This window comes from Lipophrys pholis, assembly GCF_963383615.2.
Source record: "Lipophrys pholis genome assembly, chromosome: 16".
Taxonomy (NCBI): Eukaryota; Metazoa; Chordata; class Actinopteri; order Blenniiformes; family Blenniidae; genus Lipophrys; species Lipophrys pholis.
In genome coordinates, this window is record NC_137634.1 from 25704709 (window position 1) to 25722354 (window position 17646).

General features: G+C 42.6%; 1 protein-coding gene across 1 annotated transcript in view; it reads left to right on the top strand.

The window, feature by feature from the left end:
• The window catches only part of tmem132e (transmembrane protein 132E), a gene marked incomplete at its 3' end in the record, with an annotated part of 142252 nt that overhangs the window by 90771 nt on the left and 33835 nt on the right, over positions 1-17646 (top strand). The window contains exon 5 of the mRNA XM_080483873.1: positions 4922-5065. Coding sequence (XP_080339999.1) covers positions 4922-5065 — 144 coding nt within the window. The remainder of the gene's footprint in view (positions 1-4921; positions 5066-17646) is intronic.

Sequence of the window (17646 nt, forward strand, 5' to 3'; positions counted from 1 at the left end):
ACACGACAACCTTTCAGGTGAAAACCCATCGTTTTGGGGTTTTTGTTTCATACATTTTCCCGTTTACACTGCCACGTTTGGAAAAATTATGTCATTATTATTTACATGGTAACGGCAGAAACATTGAAAACGACGTAGTTAGCATGTCGGGCCACTAGTGGGCGCTGTTTGTTTTTGTAATGAAAGCACACACACACAGAGCAGAGAACGATGGGCTCTAAACATTAACAACGGGTCTAAGCCCGAGTGTTTTCAGAAGTTCCACCTTGGGAGCCATTTCCAGAGAGTTTCAGTGACTCTGCGCCCCGCCCACATGGCGGCGCTGTTTCAGGTAACCATCATTTTTGTCCGATCGTCCACACAGCGCAGCATTTTGACGTGTGACGTGAAAATGATGATGTCATCCTCTGGACCTAGAGCCCTGTGACCTTCTCCGTGACGTCACTTAAAGCTCCTCCACCAGAATCCACAGGGGAAGAACGAAAATATTTAGGAGAACTATTTTAGTTGTCAATGCATTTTTGAAGGCAACTCATCATTACACTCATACAAACACTATTTCCAGCATTTAAATTCCACAGAACATCCCCGGGTTTGTTCACCTCTTGGCATCACGGAAACGCCCGAGGTTTCCTGAAGCATCGTGTCACAAGATCCTGTTTGTACACTGGATCTCGCGAGATCTTGATTCCCACTGGAAAAACGATCGACTATCAGTTTCACAACGTTTCAGACTATTCTTGTGGCTTGAAGACTCTTTCTTTGAGAAGTCTGTTGTTTTTTTTTAAGGCTGAATCGGTCAAATGTTGATATATTCACTTGAGCTGTGGCGACGCCATCTTCGATTTCCCAGAAACCCTTGCAGCAGGTTTCTGAAGACGACGTCAGTCAAGAAACATAAACAGTTTGATGGCTACAAATTCTGGTTTGTTTGTAAACATATTGATTTTGATTTGATTGATTTGGGAAACTGCAGGTCTTCCTGTGGGCTCTCCACCCGCAGGAAAGGTTCTTAATGGGTGCAATGTGATCTGGGTGACGGTGCTCAGACTGACACAACCGCGACCCAGAAACGGATAAGTGGGAGAAGATGGATGGATGGATGGAACTGCAGCTTGGAAATGAGTGGTGATCTTGTTTTGGTGTGTTGGTTTATCCTCTGTGCAGAAGTTATGGGAAGGAGATTTCAGATAGGGATTCTGGTGGAGTAAGTTAAACGACAACCACATGGTGGACTACCTGCTCCAGGTGGAGCTGCAGAAGCTATTGATGCTCGTCGCTTTTAGAAAACCAGATGTTGGATTTCTCCATTAGGAGGATTTCTTTCATGAATAATGTTTTGGGCTCATGTGGACAGGGACTGAGCTGTGGTTGTGTAAACGGGCCCTGTCATGCCTCTAGTCGGGGCTTCAGAGCTGTCACAGAGGAATCCCCCTCCTCGTGGTAATTCTAGAGTCGCAGCAGGAAGTTGGAGAGGTTTTTGTTTTTTGTTGGTTTTTTTCATCCAGTGCGGTTTTGTCAGGGTTTTTTCGTGAAAACATGGGCAGAAGGCAGCATGGAGTCCGTGTCTGAGAAGAATTGATAAACTATCATGTCTAATCAAGACTTTGGATCGTAACGTACAGAAAAACGACAGCGACCACTGCTCGCTATGATCAGTCTGATATCTTTTACCCCGAGACGCTGTAATCCAGGCTGAGGAGGTAATGCTGATCACCATGACAAATCATTTACAAAATCTGCTTCCAGGTAACTTATTGGATTGTTCAAAGCTTCAGGAAGTTATCACATTAACTTGGAAACATGAAGCTCATATTTCAGAGAAATACGAGCTCGTCGGTGGCGATGAAACTCTGATGGCAGGTTTTCATGAACATTTTGCTCTCATGTTGTGCGGTGGCGCTGGTGGTCGGTTTTCCGAGGCCTTGTCAGAACAAAGACACAGAAACAAGGCAGCAGCTCTGACAATTCAGACAATTGAACAAAAGTTGCACATTTCACTGCTTCACTACCTTTTCTGTTTATTTCTATCATTAACCTCCTCATTATTCCTTTGCTTTGTCTTCCGTCGGTTGGAGAAACGCCACTTCCTGCCACCTCACGGTCCTATTTTTACAAGCTGTCAGCGTCACATAAATAACTGGATAATTCAGAGAGAGTTTATGCATCCAGGAAATTATTTATATCAATTTTAAATTTGCATTAAGATCATTACAGAGAAGCTTTTGAATATGAATATATTTCGGGGCAATATTGTAATGCTTTTGTTCTTGATCGGTCTGAAGCTTAAACAGAGTTTCCTGTCAGAGATCAAGAAGAAGAATGTTACAGAAGACATTTTAAAAGTGTTTCAGATCAGAAAATCAATCAAAACAACAATTCAATGATGAGATGAGTCAAGATAAGAGATAACAACTTGAGTAAAGTTGAGCTCAGTCACACTGGGTTGTGATAAGTTACATTAAACTTAGTTAAGTTGAATCAGTAGTTTGAATTCAGTTGAACTGAGGGAAGTTTTTAAGTTAAGTTGCGATGAGACACAATGAGTTAATTTAGATTAAACTGAGCTAAGTTGACTTTAGATGAGTTGGATATAACTGGTACCAATAACAGTTAAACTCAGTTTGTATGAGTTAAAGTGATCCATGTTTTTAAGTTGACTTGAGTTGCAACGAGTTGTGGTAACTTAAGTTCTATTGAGTTAAGCTTTGTTGAGATGAGCGACAGTAACTCTCGTAGCTTTTTTAACTTTGCTGTATGTGTGTGTGGTTTCATTACAACAGTGCCAACTAGTGGGCCAACATGCTACATACATTACACATATATACTACAACTTCATTGTTTTCAAAAGGTTGCGGTGTAAACGTGAAACTTTTCTCAAACGCTGCGCTTTCACTTGAAGCGTTGTCGTGGAAACGGGGTCTGAATCGGTACCGTGAGAATTCCGTGCCGCCTCTTTACATGATGTGTATCTGATTAATAAACGATGCTGAGCGTCACACTACAGGGAACGACAGTCACACACTCCATCTCTGTGCCCTCACCGAGCCTTTAAGACTGGCGTTAGATATGTTTAAAATAGAAGGAACGCTACTCACGTGAAGGGAATAAATCAAAACATATATGAGTTTGAACTGTTGTGCTTTTAATTGGCTGTTTGCATTCACATGTTGGACGGGGACGGAAACAGAAGGGATGGATCAATGACTTATTTATAGCAAATCCGCGTCTGTTTAATCCCTTTTTTGGAAATTCAGATGTTTTAATGATGCGGAAAGATCAGAGCAACACAATGCAATCAACACGACCTCAAACACAATTAGTGAACGTGTAAGTGTGGGTGTATCAATCAAGGAAAGGCAAATTCTCTCATTTCTTTCTCTCTGTGTACACAGAACTACCTTCCCTTCTCCATGCATTACACATTTATGAATACGAGCTGCATTTCTTATCGCTCTCGCTGCCTGTTTGGCCCAATTAAAACCTCAGACCTTATGGCCATTGACTCAAGCTGAAATAATAATGTAGCATAGCGGATGGAGTTGAAAAATAGGCCGCTTGGAGCTCGGAGGAACCAACGTTACTGATAGCATTGGTTTTCAAAGTGTGGGCCGTGGCCTCCTCCACGCTCCAGAGAGCTTCAGGGGGGCGTCAGCCGGAAGAAGACGATGCAACACAAACCTATCAAACCTGAAATACATGTCAGCACGTCTTCAAATAGCCTGGAGCCGATAAATCAGTTCAGTTCAGTTTCAGGTTCCCTTTACATTTCGAGTGAAAACGCGTGGTTTTTCCATTGTCATGTCAGAATAATTTCAGGTTTCCACGGCAACGCTCTGAAAACAATGTAGATACCGTATTTTGCCATGAGTTGGCGCTGTTTATTTTAGTAATGAAACCACACACACACACGCAGCAGAGAACACTTCGCTCTAAACATCAACACTGGGAGAACACGGACATTCTAGTGGACACACCACCAAGTCGGATTGTTATTATGGTGACTTTCAAAATAAAACAACCAATTCCAGGAGAATATGGACTGGGAGTCATGACACCACAGAGGAAACATTGTTCTGATTGTCTCTACTGAGCATGTGCACAACTACTAGTAATTATGGCCGTGGTGTGCATGCAGTCGCATTTTCAAAAAGTTGCTTTTTCAGTGACTCTGAGTATCCTTGTCGTGGAACTGGAAACCAGAAATACAACAGTAGTTTTGGAGATTCACTTGAAAATGTGTTTATGTGGCGTCAGAAACATAAACAATTTAAAAGTGGTATTTTCCGTTACCATCTTTGCCTATTGGCTCAATTAAAACTGTGATTACACTGTGTTGTTAGTGTGAAACGCCCTCATGGCTGTTGGCTCAGGCTCGAATAATAATGTAGCAGCAAATGGAGTAAAATAAAGGGACGCTTTAAGCACAGATGAGCACTTTTCATCACTTTGTGTAGCATTAACATCTATTTCTACAGCTGTTAAATGTGTCTCGGCTGCATTTTCCAGAGTAATTGTGGGCTTAAGTAAAATACTTCTGTTTTCCACTCAAGTGCCAAAAATAAAATTGCATAAAGGTTAGGTGCAGGTAAATGTCTTTAACTTTGAAGTTCAGCTTAATGGATCAGAGGATTTCAAAGGAAGATTTCTCACTCCTATATGATTACAGTTATGGTTTTTACTCCTACATGCTTTTAATTCCCATTTGAGCCCCCCCCCCCCCCCCCCCCCCCCCCAGTGGAAGAAAAGGCAGAATGGAAATGTCAGTTGATGAAATCGGATGAAAGAGCTCTGGGTGTCCAGTAATGAGTCGTGTCCGGCCGCAGAGCGTCACCCGGCTGGCAGGAGTCCCGATGCTGATGTCCCGACATGGCAGGAGTCCCGACCGCTTCATGAACACCACCTCCGTTTCTCTTCGCAGGACACCGAGATCATCAACACGGCCATTCTGACCGGGCGCACCGTGGCCATCCCCGTCAAAATGGTCTCCATCGAGATGAGCGGCGCTGTCACTGATGTGTCGGCGTTTGTGCAGTGCAAGTCTTCCAACGAGGACATCGTTAAGGTACGTCCACAGTATTTGGTCAATGTCACATCATTTCAGTATAATTCAACTGTCGGCAGTATTTGCCTGGTCAGGTCCCGACCTACTCTGCCTCTGATTGGCTCGTCATCCTCATGCTGCAGGTCAACCTCAACATTAACCAATGAAATCAGTGAATGAAGCCAGTATGAGCCAATCACAGGCAGAGTAGGACAGGTCACAGCTTCAATCAATCAATTAATTAATCACAAGCACATTGTTTTCTTGCAGTGCAAATAAATCAATATTGCAAAAACAGACTACGTCAACATAACAAGATAAATAAAATCACAAAAGTAAAATGTAACAAATAGTAAAAACGTGAGTCAAATATAAGAACAAGAACAAGACAGGCTTCTTCATCCTAGGGAAAAAAATAGTGTCTGATACTGCTGAGTGGTGCATCATGGGGGTTTTGGAAGAGGGTGTGTGCAATGCTGCCTGAAAAGTAAGTGGGAATACGCCGGCTATGGCTTTAAATTGTCTCTCAATCTGAAGGTTGTAGGTTCGATTCCCAGTTTGAACCCCAAACTGCCGTGGATGGACGGCGCATGGCAGCCGCCTCAATGTGTGTGTGTGTTCGTGAGTGAATGGATGAATGTGAATAAAGTACAGTGCTTTTGGGGGGTTAACTCACTGGAATACTGCTCTATAAATAGAACACAATCTATTTACCCATTACTGAGTTCAATTAATTTTCGCTCATATCGTGCTGTTCCACCACTTGAACAGTCCCCAAAGCGTTTTTACACTGTTTATCACATTCAACCCTTCACACACTCACACACCAGTGGATGCGGTTGCCATTCAGTCCGTCCACTGGGAGGGGGAGATGGGGACTCAAACCTGCAACCTTCTGATTGAGAGACGACCACGCTCCCCACCGAGCCCCAGCTGAGTGTGCCTTTTCTATTGACACTTTTCCACTAATTCCTCCTCAGCCTTGCTCGACTTTGCTCTATTCATGCTTTCCCACTACGTGTTCGTCCTGCTACCAGGTACTTTCACGGGTCCCGCACAGCCGATGTTCCAAGCTAGCTAATTCGAGTAGAACATGTGACGTCGGCAGACGGCAGGCCGCTGATTGGCCGGCGCGTCACGACACGGAGTCAGAAGGTGGCTCATTCGCTCCGTCATTTTTTAAAGCTGACCACAACAAAAACGCTCACAAACAAAGATAGACGCACAACAATAAACCCTGTGGCGCAGCGACAATGTGCAGACGCTTTATGTCTGGTAGCGACCAGAGGATTCGGAGGGAGCTTCACGGAGCAACTCGTTACGAGTATCGGGAGGTTTTTTGAGACGCGGTGTTTTGGATCAACTGGTTTTTCTATTAACTGGTGACCGGCTTCCTCCAGCGTCCCCTTTTCACAGCAGATGTTAAAAACCAGAACAAAATACACACAGCTGTCCTGGCGAACGTCATTTAACCGCATATCCATTAAAGTTTAAAGTATCTTTAGGTTTTTTTGTCTTATCTTAACATCAGCTGCTGCTAACGGCTGGTGGCAGAAGTCACCAGTTAACAGGGGCACCAGTGAAACCAAAACACCGGAGAGTGAAGCACGATCGTAACCATCCACATTTTGTAATATTATCACTAAATACATACAAATATTTACTATTTAATTTATTATTTTAGTTAATATCCAAAGGCCCACGCCGCGGTCGTATTATATTGGATTGGAAAATGAGTCAAGTAGAGTCAGGTCGAGTAGGGCTGAGTAGGGCTGAGTAGGGCTGAGTAGGTTCTAGTGGAAAAGCGGCAATAGAAAGTCGACTGAGTTCAATTCCAGTAAACTGACTTTTGATCAAATCCTGCATGAATTGGGCCAAATCACACAATCTAGTGACGTCATGCGCAGGAATTCAAGAGCCAGGATTGTTTTTTGTCTCGTCTTCATGAGAAACCGAGTGGTTTTAGTGTCCCTCTGCTTGAGTTCACCGTGGAGAGTTTGAGCGGAGCTCTGAGCCCGACGAGACGCCAGCGACCAGCAGCAGCTCCTTACCTGACGTACGTCTTTGAGTCCCGATCGCAGCCTCGGGTCCCCCGCAACACAAAACGTCTTCTAAGTGTGACGACCGGAGGACATCGTAACGCTCCCAGGATGCAGAGCGACGGAGGATCCCGGGCTGAAAGTGCAATATCCAGCCTCGCTTGTTGATTAAATAAATTAAATTGGGATCACAACAACGTGCAGAGCACATTAGAGGCTGTGATTACGCCGTTATGATTTTCTCCAGTCAATTACAATCATAACAGATTGCACTATAGACGGATTGTGTAATTGTAAAGGCTCGGAGTGAAACGTCGCTCTGTCGCACATAATGAAAGTGACGGCGGGAGAGGAGACGTAACCTCAGAAGAAGTAAACTGCACATAATGTATGCTAAGCTCTTCAAATATACAGGAGTACAAAGAGTGCCGGCTGCACCGCCGCTTCCATTTCCCTCCGCAGCCACTTTGAATAACAATACGGCGCTAACCTTTCCTCAGGTGGTTTTCTTGGAAAGAGATCACAGGAAGTTCAGAGGGAACGTTTCGGGGGTGGAAAAGTGATCATTTCATTTAGAGTGCAGCAGATACTGAGCAAAACTATTTTCCGGGGTAATACATAAAAACACAACTTCGGAAAGGTTAAAGCGAAATCGCCATTTATCAGGATCCTTCCTGTTGATAAACGTCTCGTTCACACATTTTCAAGTGACGACGCAAAACTCAGTCAGTGTCATGACAACGGAGCTCGGAGTCACTGAAAAGACAATTCTTTTGAAAACGCCTCCCGAGGTGGAACTTTTCGAAAACCCTTCCACTCCGTTGTCATGTAAACGGGGCCTTAGTCATTAAGTTTAAATGTCTGAAGTTTGTTCTGTCATCTTGTTGTCTTGAGAAGTAACCTGGAGCTCAAAGTGCGTCACAAATTAAAAGATGTAATATAAAAAAAATGTTTGAGGAGCTGGAAACTTCAACTTTACTTTATAAAGAGGAAACAAGGGAAGTACTGGGTAAAGCAAAAATCAAGAACAGATTTTATTTTTTTAATGAGGAGTAACAATCGGAAAAATACAATAAAATTATATAAATATATGAAACAGATCAGACAGCACAGATCTAAATAGATTGAAATGTTAAATAAGATTAAATAAATGTAAACACATTTGATACCGTAACATTTGATGTTTAGATTTTTCCTTTTTGGGACATTTTTCTTGCATATAGTAGATGTTGATGTTTCTCTGTGGTACTGTAGCAGCTTTCTGTGGTGACACATGGTACATACTCTTATTTTGTAATATAGAAGTCAGTTTTCAAAAGACATCACATTACCAGCCAAACAACAAAAAACATAAGACTTATATTCTGGTAAATACGGTAACGCATCTGTTTTAGGACCAATTCTCATGTTAAAACATCAAAATCTGCATTGATTTTATTCAAATCAGCATTTTTTTTCTTGATAAAACTAATTTATTTACACTGTTTGCCTAAATGTTGTATGCTGTAATCGAATTAGGATTACTGAGAAGACCGAGACAAATTATTTCTGAAAATGAAACTAAATGCATTTAACTTGAATATTGTCAAATGTGTTCTTTAATTGATTTATAGCCATTTAGTTTGGTGTTTCCATTAAATTAGTATCTCCAATTCTCACGATAATAGTCATAGTCGCTGAGGATGCATGTCATTCTTATTCTTATTCTTATTCTTATTCTTATTCTTATTATTCTTATTATTATTAATGATAATAAACCTATCAATTTTAATAAATAAAAGCTCTCAATGCAGAATCTATGAATTGTTTTGTATTAAATCTGTAATATCACACATTTCTCTTTGAGAAAATTCAACATTTAAAATAAAAAGATTTTCATTACAAACAGAATTAATAGATTTTATTCCCCAAAAGAAACTGGACATCAAGATGTTGAGTTATTTGAGGCAGTTTTTTTTCCGAGCCGCGTCGAGTTTCTGTGAGCAGGTCAGAGTTCACGGTGGCGGTGGTGGTGGTGGTGGTGGCGGCGGCGGCGGCGGCGGCGGCTCGCTGATGGACGGAGCTGATTGGTTATTGTTTCTGCCGCCTTGCACTCGCTTTGGAGGCGAGACGAACCCGTTATTTAGACGCCGACGCATCTCAGTCTGACATCGCAGCACCTGCAGGAGGTTTAACCGTGTTTGAGGGGTTTTTTGTTTTTCTCCTCTTGTGGGGGCCTGGAGGGCCGGCGGCGTTCAGGACGTCGTTCATCATTGTTCACTCTCCATTAAAGACGAGGCGGTGGGCCGTGGCGTATTGAACGGCTCTGCCTCGGCGGTTCCTGCCGCTGGACGCTCGATGCTAATTTGAAATGAGCCCTTCAAGCACAGGAAGTGCACAAGTCATGACAGTTCAATACCCCGCCACCCCCCGTCCCCCCCGCGAGCCGAAAAACAAAGATTCACGACAAGCCCGACAAACGTCTCATTTCCATTTTCTCTTTTATGACGCTCGCGTTCGTCTTGCGTCAAAACCAATACCCATTTAATCGAATCGCGGTTTTGGCAAAACTTGATTTATTCCAAGTTCTTTCCACAATTGATTAGTGGAGAAGTGGTTAGCACGGCAGGAGCACAGTGAATGGTCCCTGGTTCGATTTCAAAGTGGGCGGATCAATAGAGTCATTCAGCAGGGGGGAGGGGCTACCAGGAGGAAGACCTGTGGAGGAGGGGGGGGGGGAACCTTAAATTAGTCTGATAACTTGTGTTTTCATGTTATTCTTAGTAAATCATCCACAAAACACAACAAATGGAGTCGGAGCGTTTTCAAAAAGTTCTGTTTCCAGTTGCTCAGTGTAAACGGACCTCCAGAAGACTGACAGAGTTTCACGTTTTCACTTTGTGATCGTCGTAAAACTTTTTAAACGTCACATCAACCAGGAACATTTCTGAATGTGTGGTTCTAAACCGTCTCTTCTGACATTGTTAACAATTTAACCTAAATTTTAACTTTATTGAATTCTCAACTTCCACTTTTTTTCACTACTATCATTTATATTTTTACAGCCTTCAGGCTCTTCTAGGCTTTGTTTTGGTTTTTTTCCTGCTTTGAGAGTAAAAATAGGTGAGAGGCTGACATTTTCCTTTAGTTCTCTCTTCTTTGAAAATCACTAAGCTGCCAAGTGTATCGCGAGCCTGTAGCTGTGTGTGTGTGTGTGTGTGTGTGTGTGTGTGTGTGTGTGTGTGTGTGTGTGTGTGTGTGTGTGTGTGTGTGTGTGTGTGTGTGTGTGTGTGTGTGTGTGTGTGTGTGTGTGTGTAAATAATTATGAATGTTGTGCATACAGAGAGTGAATGGTGAAAAAGCGTGTTGTGTTGCAGTGGGTGGGTGGGGGTGCAGGAGGAGGTGAATGGGGGGGGGGGGGGGGGGGGGGGGGGCTCCCGACAGAGTGACCCCCCCCACCCCCACCCGCCTGTGGCGGTGTGACTCGCGAAACCCACACGGCGCCCACGTGGCGTCCGGCTGCAGGCTGCTTCCTCCAGACGTAACGTCCACATGGCAGTGACACACTTACCTTCACGTTCACTGTCTGAGGAGCAGGAAGTAATGTGATTACATCAGGAATCCCCGCAATGAAACACTCCTGAAGCTCAGGTTGTAATTTCTTGTGGTTTTCTTCTACGGGGAACTTGGAAGTTTACCACTTGTGATGGTTCCACTTTTTATTTGATTAACCTCAGCAGATGAACGACTGACACACGGTTTTCAGGGCGACATTTTCAAGAGACAACAGAAAACGTTTGTTGCGTTTTTTTCTGTGCGTTGTGTTCGGTGGTCAGTGTCTCTGAAATCTCAACTTTTTGAAAACGCTCCGACCCCGTCTCCATGGAAACGGGGGTAAACGCCATGTTTTCAAAATGCTGCTACTGTGCATGAGCACCACGATTGTAGTAACTAGTAGTTCTGCACATGCATCCATCCAGTAGATGGACAGACTGACGTTTGCTCCAGAGTCACCCGGCATGCTAACGCCATCGTTGTCGGCCCTTTTCTTGTTTCCGTGGAGACGGGCATCGTTTTCAAATCATTTCTGTGTAAACGCAGCGCTTTTCTGAAACAAAAACACAAAAACGATGTGTTTTCACTCAAACCGTTGTCGAGGAAACTGAACTCATCACACACACACATTACCTGATATTAGTGAGTCAAAGACAGAAGTTGGAGTTTTCCCACTGTCCTTGAACACACCACAGGACTTTTCTTAATCAAACAGAATTTTCTTAATCCCATTAAACTTTCAGCAGCGTGACGATGAGCGAACGGCCGGAACCACAGAGGAGCTTCTCCTCTTTGATGTGTTGAACCGCGTCCGACCTGCACACACGGTTCACTCACCGCTGCAGGCAGATTGGGAGGGGGGGGGCTTTACCCCAGGCTGACTCTCACTGATGCCCCCGGTGGCAGAATGTGAACAGACGACCCGGTGCTAAAGAAAAGAGCAGGTGAAAGGAGGCAGTAATCTTCTTCTCCAGGTCTGTGATCCTGATCAGAACAGGAATATGTTTAGATCTGTGATGAAAAACTGTGGTAACAGGATGTTTTCCATCGCAGCTCAGGGATCAAAAGAAAAGAAAAACGTCTATAAACTTTATTTAAACACAAAGCTCGCAGGATAATGAGCAGTTACGTTGATACCAGATAAGATGTAACACCGTAGCCTCGACTCAAATATTAATCATTCGTGCTAATATTTTTTGCAGTTCACAACAATTTGTTTTATTTTGAAAATACAGGAAATTCAGAATGTTGGTGTGAGTCAATCACAGTGCGGCAGCAATGCCAGTTTCAGTGGTTTGCACCGTCGCCTCACAACAAGTCGTCTGAGGTTCGATTCTGTGGTTATAATGTGCAAAGCATTATTTTGTAGCTTGATCGAATGCTCCAATTCATCTCATCCTGATTTCACTCTGAGCATTAGCACACATGAATAAATCATCTACTATACTTTTATCATTTAACAAGTCTAGCTGGGTTACATGTTTTTGTCATTTATATATTTGGATTAAGCGTAAATGAATCAAACAATAAATAAATATATATGAAGAAGTAGACATGCATAATGCATCTTTGCGCGTTTTGCTTTTAGTCCCCATTAAAGATGAATGTGATATTTTAACATGCCGTGATTCCCCCTCATGTCTTCTCATTCAGGTTTCATGTGAATGTTAAAGACGCCTCATACATCTCCCAAACCTCGACATCGTGTCTGCGGTGTGAAACAAATGATTTTTAAAAGACATGAAATCCAAACAAAATGCTCTAAATACCCATTTGCCACAGCGAGAGATCATTTTCCGTCCCGGCTTCATTAATTCCGCCAACAACGGGCTAATGGAGGCTGGTTCATTGAGCTAACGCAGCTAAATGAAGCCGTTGGTGGAAGCCAGCAGCCATTTATCACCTAAAGGAAATCTTCAGAACAGCAACGAGACACGACCCTGCTAATGCTAGCCAGATGTTTCATTTAACACGACAACTGATCGGGACGGAATTAAAAAAATGTTAAATCTGATGGAAAAAAATGTCTTTTTAATTCGCTGTTGAAACTCTTGGAGGTGAAATCAATGTTTTTCCTCAGTCGGCTTCACACTACCTATTTCCATGGTTCTTCCTGCGTTTTCTGCTTCGGGTGACTCCCATGTAAGCAGCATGTGCAGCTTTTACTGCCGTCTGGAAAACTGCTAAGTTTTTACCGTATTTTCTTGAATATAAGTACCATGAATTACTGAAAACATGTCGTTGCACTGGTGTATCCGAACACTTATTCCTCCGTGTCCAGATGGAAGCATTGCTAATCTTCATCCAGAACTTTCCGTGATTTTCTTCCTCTGCTTTTAGCCTGTGATTCTTTGCTTTCTTCATCACGGTAACAATTTCTTTTCTCAAGTCCCTCACAAGTCTCTTTATGTTGCTCCCTTTTTGCTTTCTAATGCTCATTTCATCACTTTTCTTTATATTATTTCTGTTCGGACACAGTCGTCTTGCTCAGTCAGTCAAATACAGAACGAATGAAGGTTTTTCTGTGCTCCAGCAACACGTTTATGTTGTCATACAGTGACATCTACAGGTCACATATGGTATTTACCTCTATTTTTATACACACACACACACACACACACACACACACACACACACACACACACACACACACACACACACACACACACACGTATATATGAAGTTGTGCCTTAATATTACACATGCCAAACAACCGAAAAAGTGTGATGCATGGTCTGGGAAATACGGTAAAATGCTTTACCTACCTTTTAAAGCAACTACCATATTTCCCAGACTATAGTATTTAGTCTTTAGTCTTTAGTCGTCTTTATTTCGAATTTGTACAATGCAAAAAAAAAAAATAAGATAAAAGAAAAGAAAAAAGAAAAATAAAGTAATATACTGTACATACAATTCGAAAAGAAGTAGGTTGAAGTAAAACGTATGTTTCCTACCCCTTTATACATTTTCAGTCTTTTGTTTCTTTTACAGTTTTACAAATGATTCAATTTGCAATCAGAACTTACATAAGCATAGAATATTTCTACTTCTTTTAAGTCTCTACAGTTTATACAAATATACAATTTTTGTCGTCAGTTTCCACATATACATTATTTATACATATATTATCTACATTACACACAATACATTTTATATAGTTTTCATTTTTTCAAAACACAAAATAACAACTTTCATCTGGATTCTCCTATCAAGTGGCACTCTCATATTTGTTGAGTTTCATTTTTTTGATTTGTTTCTTAAAAACCATTATGTTTTTTGACTAATTTCTTTCTGAAGTCCGTTCCACATATTAATTCCTTTCACTGAAATGATTCGTTCCATGAGTTTGGTTCTGAATCTGGGTTTTTTAAAGATGTCTGTTCCTTTCAGATTATACCGACTTTCTCTTTTTTCAAAGTTCTCTTGGATGTTTCCTGGTAATATTTTACTATTTGCTTTATACAAAATCTGATGAATATTATAATCCACAATATCATAAAATTTTAACACCTTGCACTTGACAAAAAGAGGATTTGATGAATCTCGATATCTTTTATTGTTTACTATTCTCAGTGCTCTTTTTTGTAATATGAAAATTGGCTGTGTATATGTCATATCTTCCCAAAAAATGTGTTGTTTGTTTAGAATGTGTTTAGAAACAACTAAAAATGTGAATTAAATTCTGGAAAACATGATGAATTCCAACACTTTGCAAGGGGAATCAGTCATGATTAAACTGGTGCGTCCTGTTCTTTGTTACTAATAATATATACCTTTCGTTCTTCACATTTGCCTTGCAAATTGTGTTTCTAAATGTTCAGGTCCAGTGAGAGACGAGCATGCAAATGAGCCATTAGGCTACAAAGGAAGTAGCTGGTTGCTTTGCTTTATAGTAAATTCTTCTACTTATACAAATAATTGGGAAATGGGAGCGACGTGCACGAACAGCACAACCTGTTGGAATCAAACCACCAACTTTACCCACTGAGCCTCAGCTGCCACTCAATAAGCCTCCCAACAGTCAATAATCAATTACTGGTTTCATCTAAGTTTCATCTGCACAAGTTTCCTCACAGTTATTCAAAGTTCTTTCACTTGTTCTAACAGAGTTTGAAGTGTTTTGGGGGCTGAATGGAAGCTGGAAGAATCTGATCCCTTTGTATTGGCTGCAGTTCGGAGCATTAAGCATTTGTGGAGCACCGATACTGTGTCTCCGCCTGGACAATCTGCTGGTGCCACAGAGGACGCCACGGCGCATTAGCAGCAGCGTGTCAATGTGCGGCGGCTTGTTGTGTGAAAGTCCCCCCCCCACCCCCCCCCGGCGGCGGAGAGCCCCCACAGGGCCACTGACACCCACAGTCACTAACAGCTTCTGACTCGCAATTAGCCGGCCAAGTTTATCAGATGGAAGCTGCCGGATGCTGAGGAGGACATTTCCCAGGACGGTGTGAGGCGGGGGGGGGGGCACCAAGCCACCGCACGTTGTCACGGTCTTGGTCTTCATTCATACACACATCAGAGCTACAAACACACACACACACACACACACACACACACACACACACACACACACACACACACACACACACACACACACACACACACACACACACATGCTGGAAGCTCTCTGAGGTCTGACCTCACAGAAGTGTATTAACCAGACCAGAGAGAAAGATTGCCATTTTAAAAAGAGTTCTCAAACGCCCGGCTCTTCGCTGCGGCCCGTTCTCATGCAAGGAATTATATTACCCCCCCCCCCACCCCCCACCCCGGACTGCCCCTCCATTATGATGAATCTCCAGCCCTGAGAAGACCGACCAGCCCGACCTCCATTTGCGGGAGATTAGATCCTCTGATTACAATGCCAGCGAGCTCCCAAAACTAGATAAATCTTCCACACCAGCCTAAAAGCAAAGCCCCCCCCCCCCCCCCCCCCCCACACACACACACACACACACACACACACACAGTTAATAATTTAGTGCTCGGACAAAACAAGTATTTCTGACAATTCAAATAGAACTGGAGATCCCCGACCAGATGGAAGCGCCCAAAGAAACGACTCCCAGTTAAAAAAAAAAAAAATTCCAGTTTGCATGGGACAACGTGATGGGATTGGGGGTGGTGTGTGTGTGTGCGTGTGTGTGTGTGTGTTTGTGTGTGTGTTTGGGGGGGGGGTTCATAATCCAAAGTTCATGTGAAATGTCACTTTGCTATCAGCACTCACCGTATATGAATTACATGTTTGCCTAAAAGCTTTTCTTTTTTATGTGTCTGTGTAATCGTTGTTGGATCATTACGGAGGGAGTGGGGGCGAGGGGCGGTGGGGTCACGACGTTCTCTGAATGGCTCATTTGCTCGGTTCCAGTTCCACAAACACCCCCTAACCACTCATCCCACTGCCTGAGATACGCTGCGGGACTTCTCCACTCTGATACCACACAGACAAGCAATCTCGGCTCGGTCAGGGTTCAATATTACACATTCTGCCTCGCAGTGGTTTGGTCTGTTTTCATACCTGTGAATTGGTGCAGTGGTTCACACTCCCGTTACCCCTGGAGAGCATTGTAGGTTCAAATCCAGGCGTTCACCTGAAACCTCGCACAAAAAGATATTTATCATGTATTTAACCGTAACGCAGTCAGTTCTGGATCAAGTTATTTTTTTACATCTTATTTATTTATATATATATATATATAAATATATATAAATCGGACTTTATTGCATTTCTTTCTGTTTTTGTCCAGTTTGTTAATCAAAAATACAGTGGAATTCATATTGATCATATTAATACCAGATACTTATGCGGGAACGTTTGTGTCATTTATACTACATGCAGCTCCAACTCCCAACCTGCAGGGGGCAGTGCGTCGCAAACACTTCTACCGCAGTATTAGATTAAAGCAGAAGAAGTAGACTTCTCTTAGACACCAGCAGGTGATCCTGTGAGTGGACAGTGCAGCGGAGCAGGACACATCAGCTTGATGGACATTGGGCGTCACTCGCGCTGTCATTTCAGCTGGAAATGGGTTGAACTGAATGTGACGTCACAGAGACGAAGCTCAGCTGGACAAACGTACAAGACTTTATTGAATTTGCGATTCAACATTGTTTTTAATGCAGGGAACTTTATTGATCGAGTGACGTGTTTTTATTGGTCAAAAACAGTGACACAGAAAATAAAATATCAAGAAAAGAAAGTAAAAATTACTCGTATTCTGTGTTTGATTTTTAAAGGAGACATCATTTTCCTGAACAGCCTCATGAAGCCTCGGCTTCCTTTGTTTTGGTCTGGACCATTTCCAGCATGTCAGCAACAACACAGTTATACCAAAGGTGCAGATCTCGTGATGCTCGGTGCTGAAAAGGTTTATCATCCACTGGGAAACAGCCAATCAAATAAAATAACCTATTCGAATGACTTCTTGGAGGGCAAAAAACCCAACCTCAATGAGGATTGATCTTGAACCTAATAACTTGCCAGACAGGGTCACTGCCACCAGACCACAATGGCAACATGTGGAAGAAGCAATTGTACAAAGTTGTGAAGAGTGACTCACTCAGTTTGATCTGTTCCATGTAACTATTGTTTTGAATTCATATCCCGATGTTGAAGTCTGACGCTGAAGTAAATTGTGTTTTCAGTGTGGATGTGCAGACTTATGCTTTTTGTGTCTTTAAAGCCACGTCTTCAACCCTCCTCCTCTTTCGCTCCACCTTTTTCTCCCGCACAGTTCTGCACGGAGGGGCGTGGCAGCTAATTTCAGCTTGCCGACGCGTCAAGCATGAAACAGCCTTAATACATTGTCAATACCTTCCTGAAGGAAATTCGTCTTTACAATTTAAAAAAAAAAGACTTCCAGCATGTAAATTTTACAGAACATACTCGATGGCCAGATACCGTGTTTAGACTTGATCTACAGTTGCACTGGAAAAGGATCGTCGATCAGTTTAACAACTTTTCAGACTATTCTTGTGGCTTGAAGACTCTTTCTTTGAGAAAATCTGCATTTTTCTTCAGGCTGAATC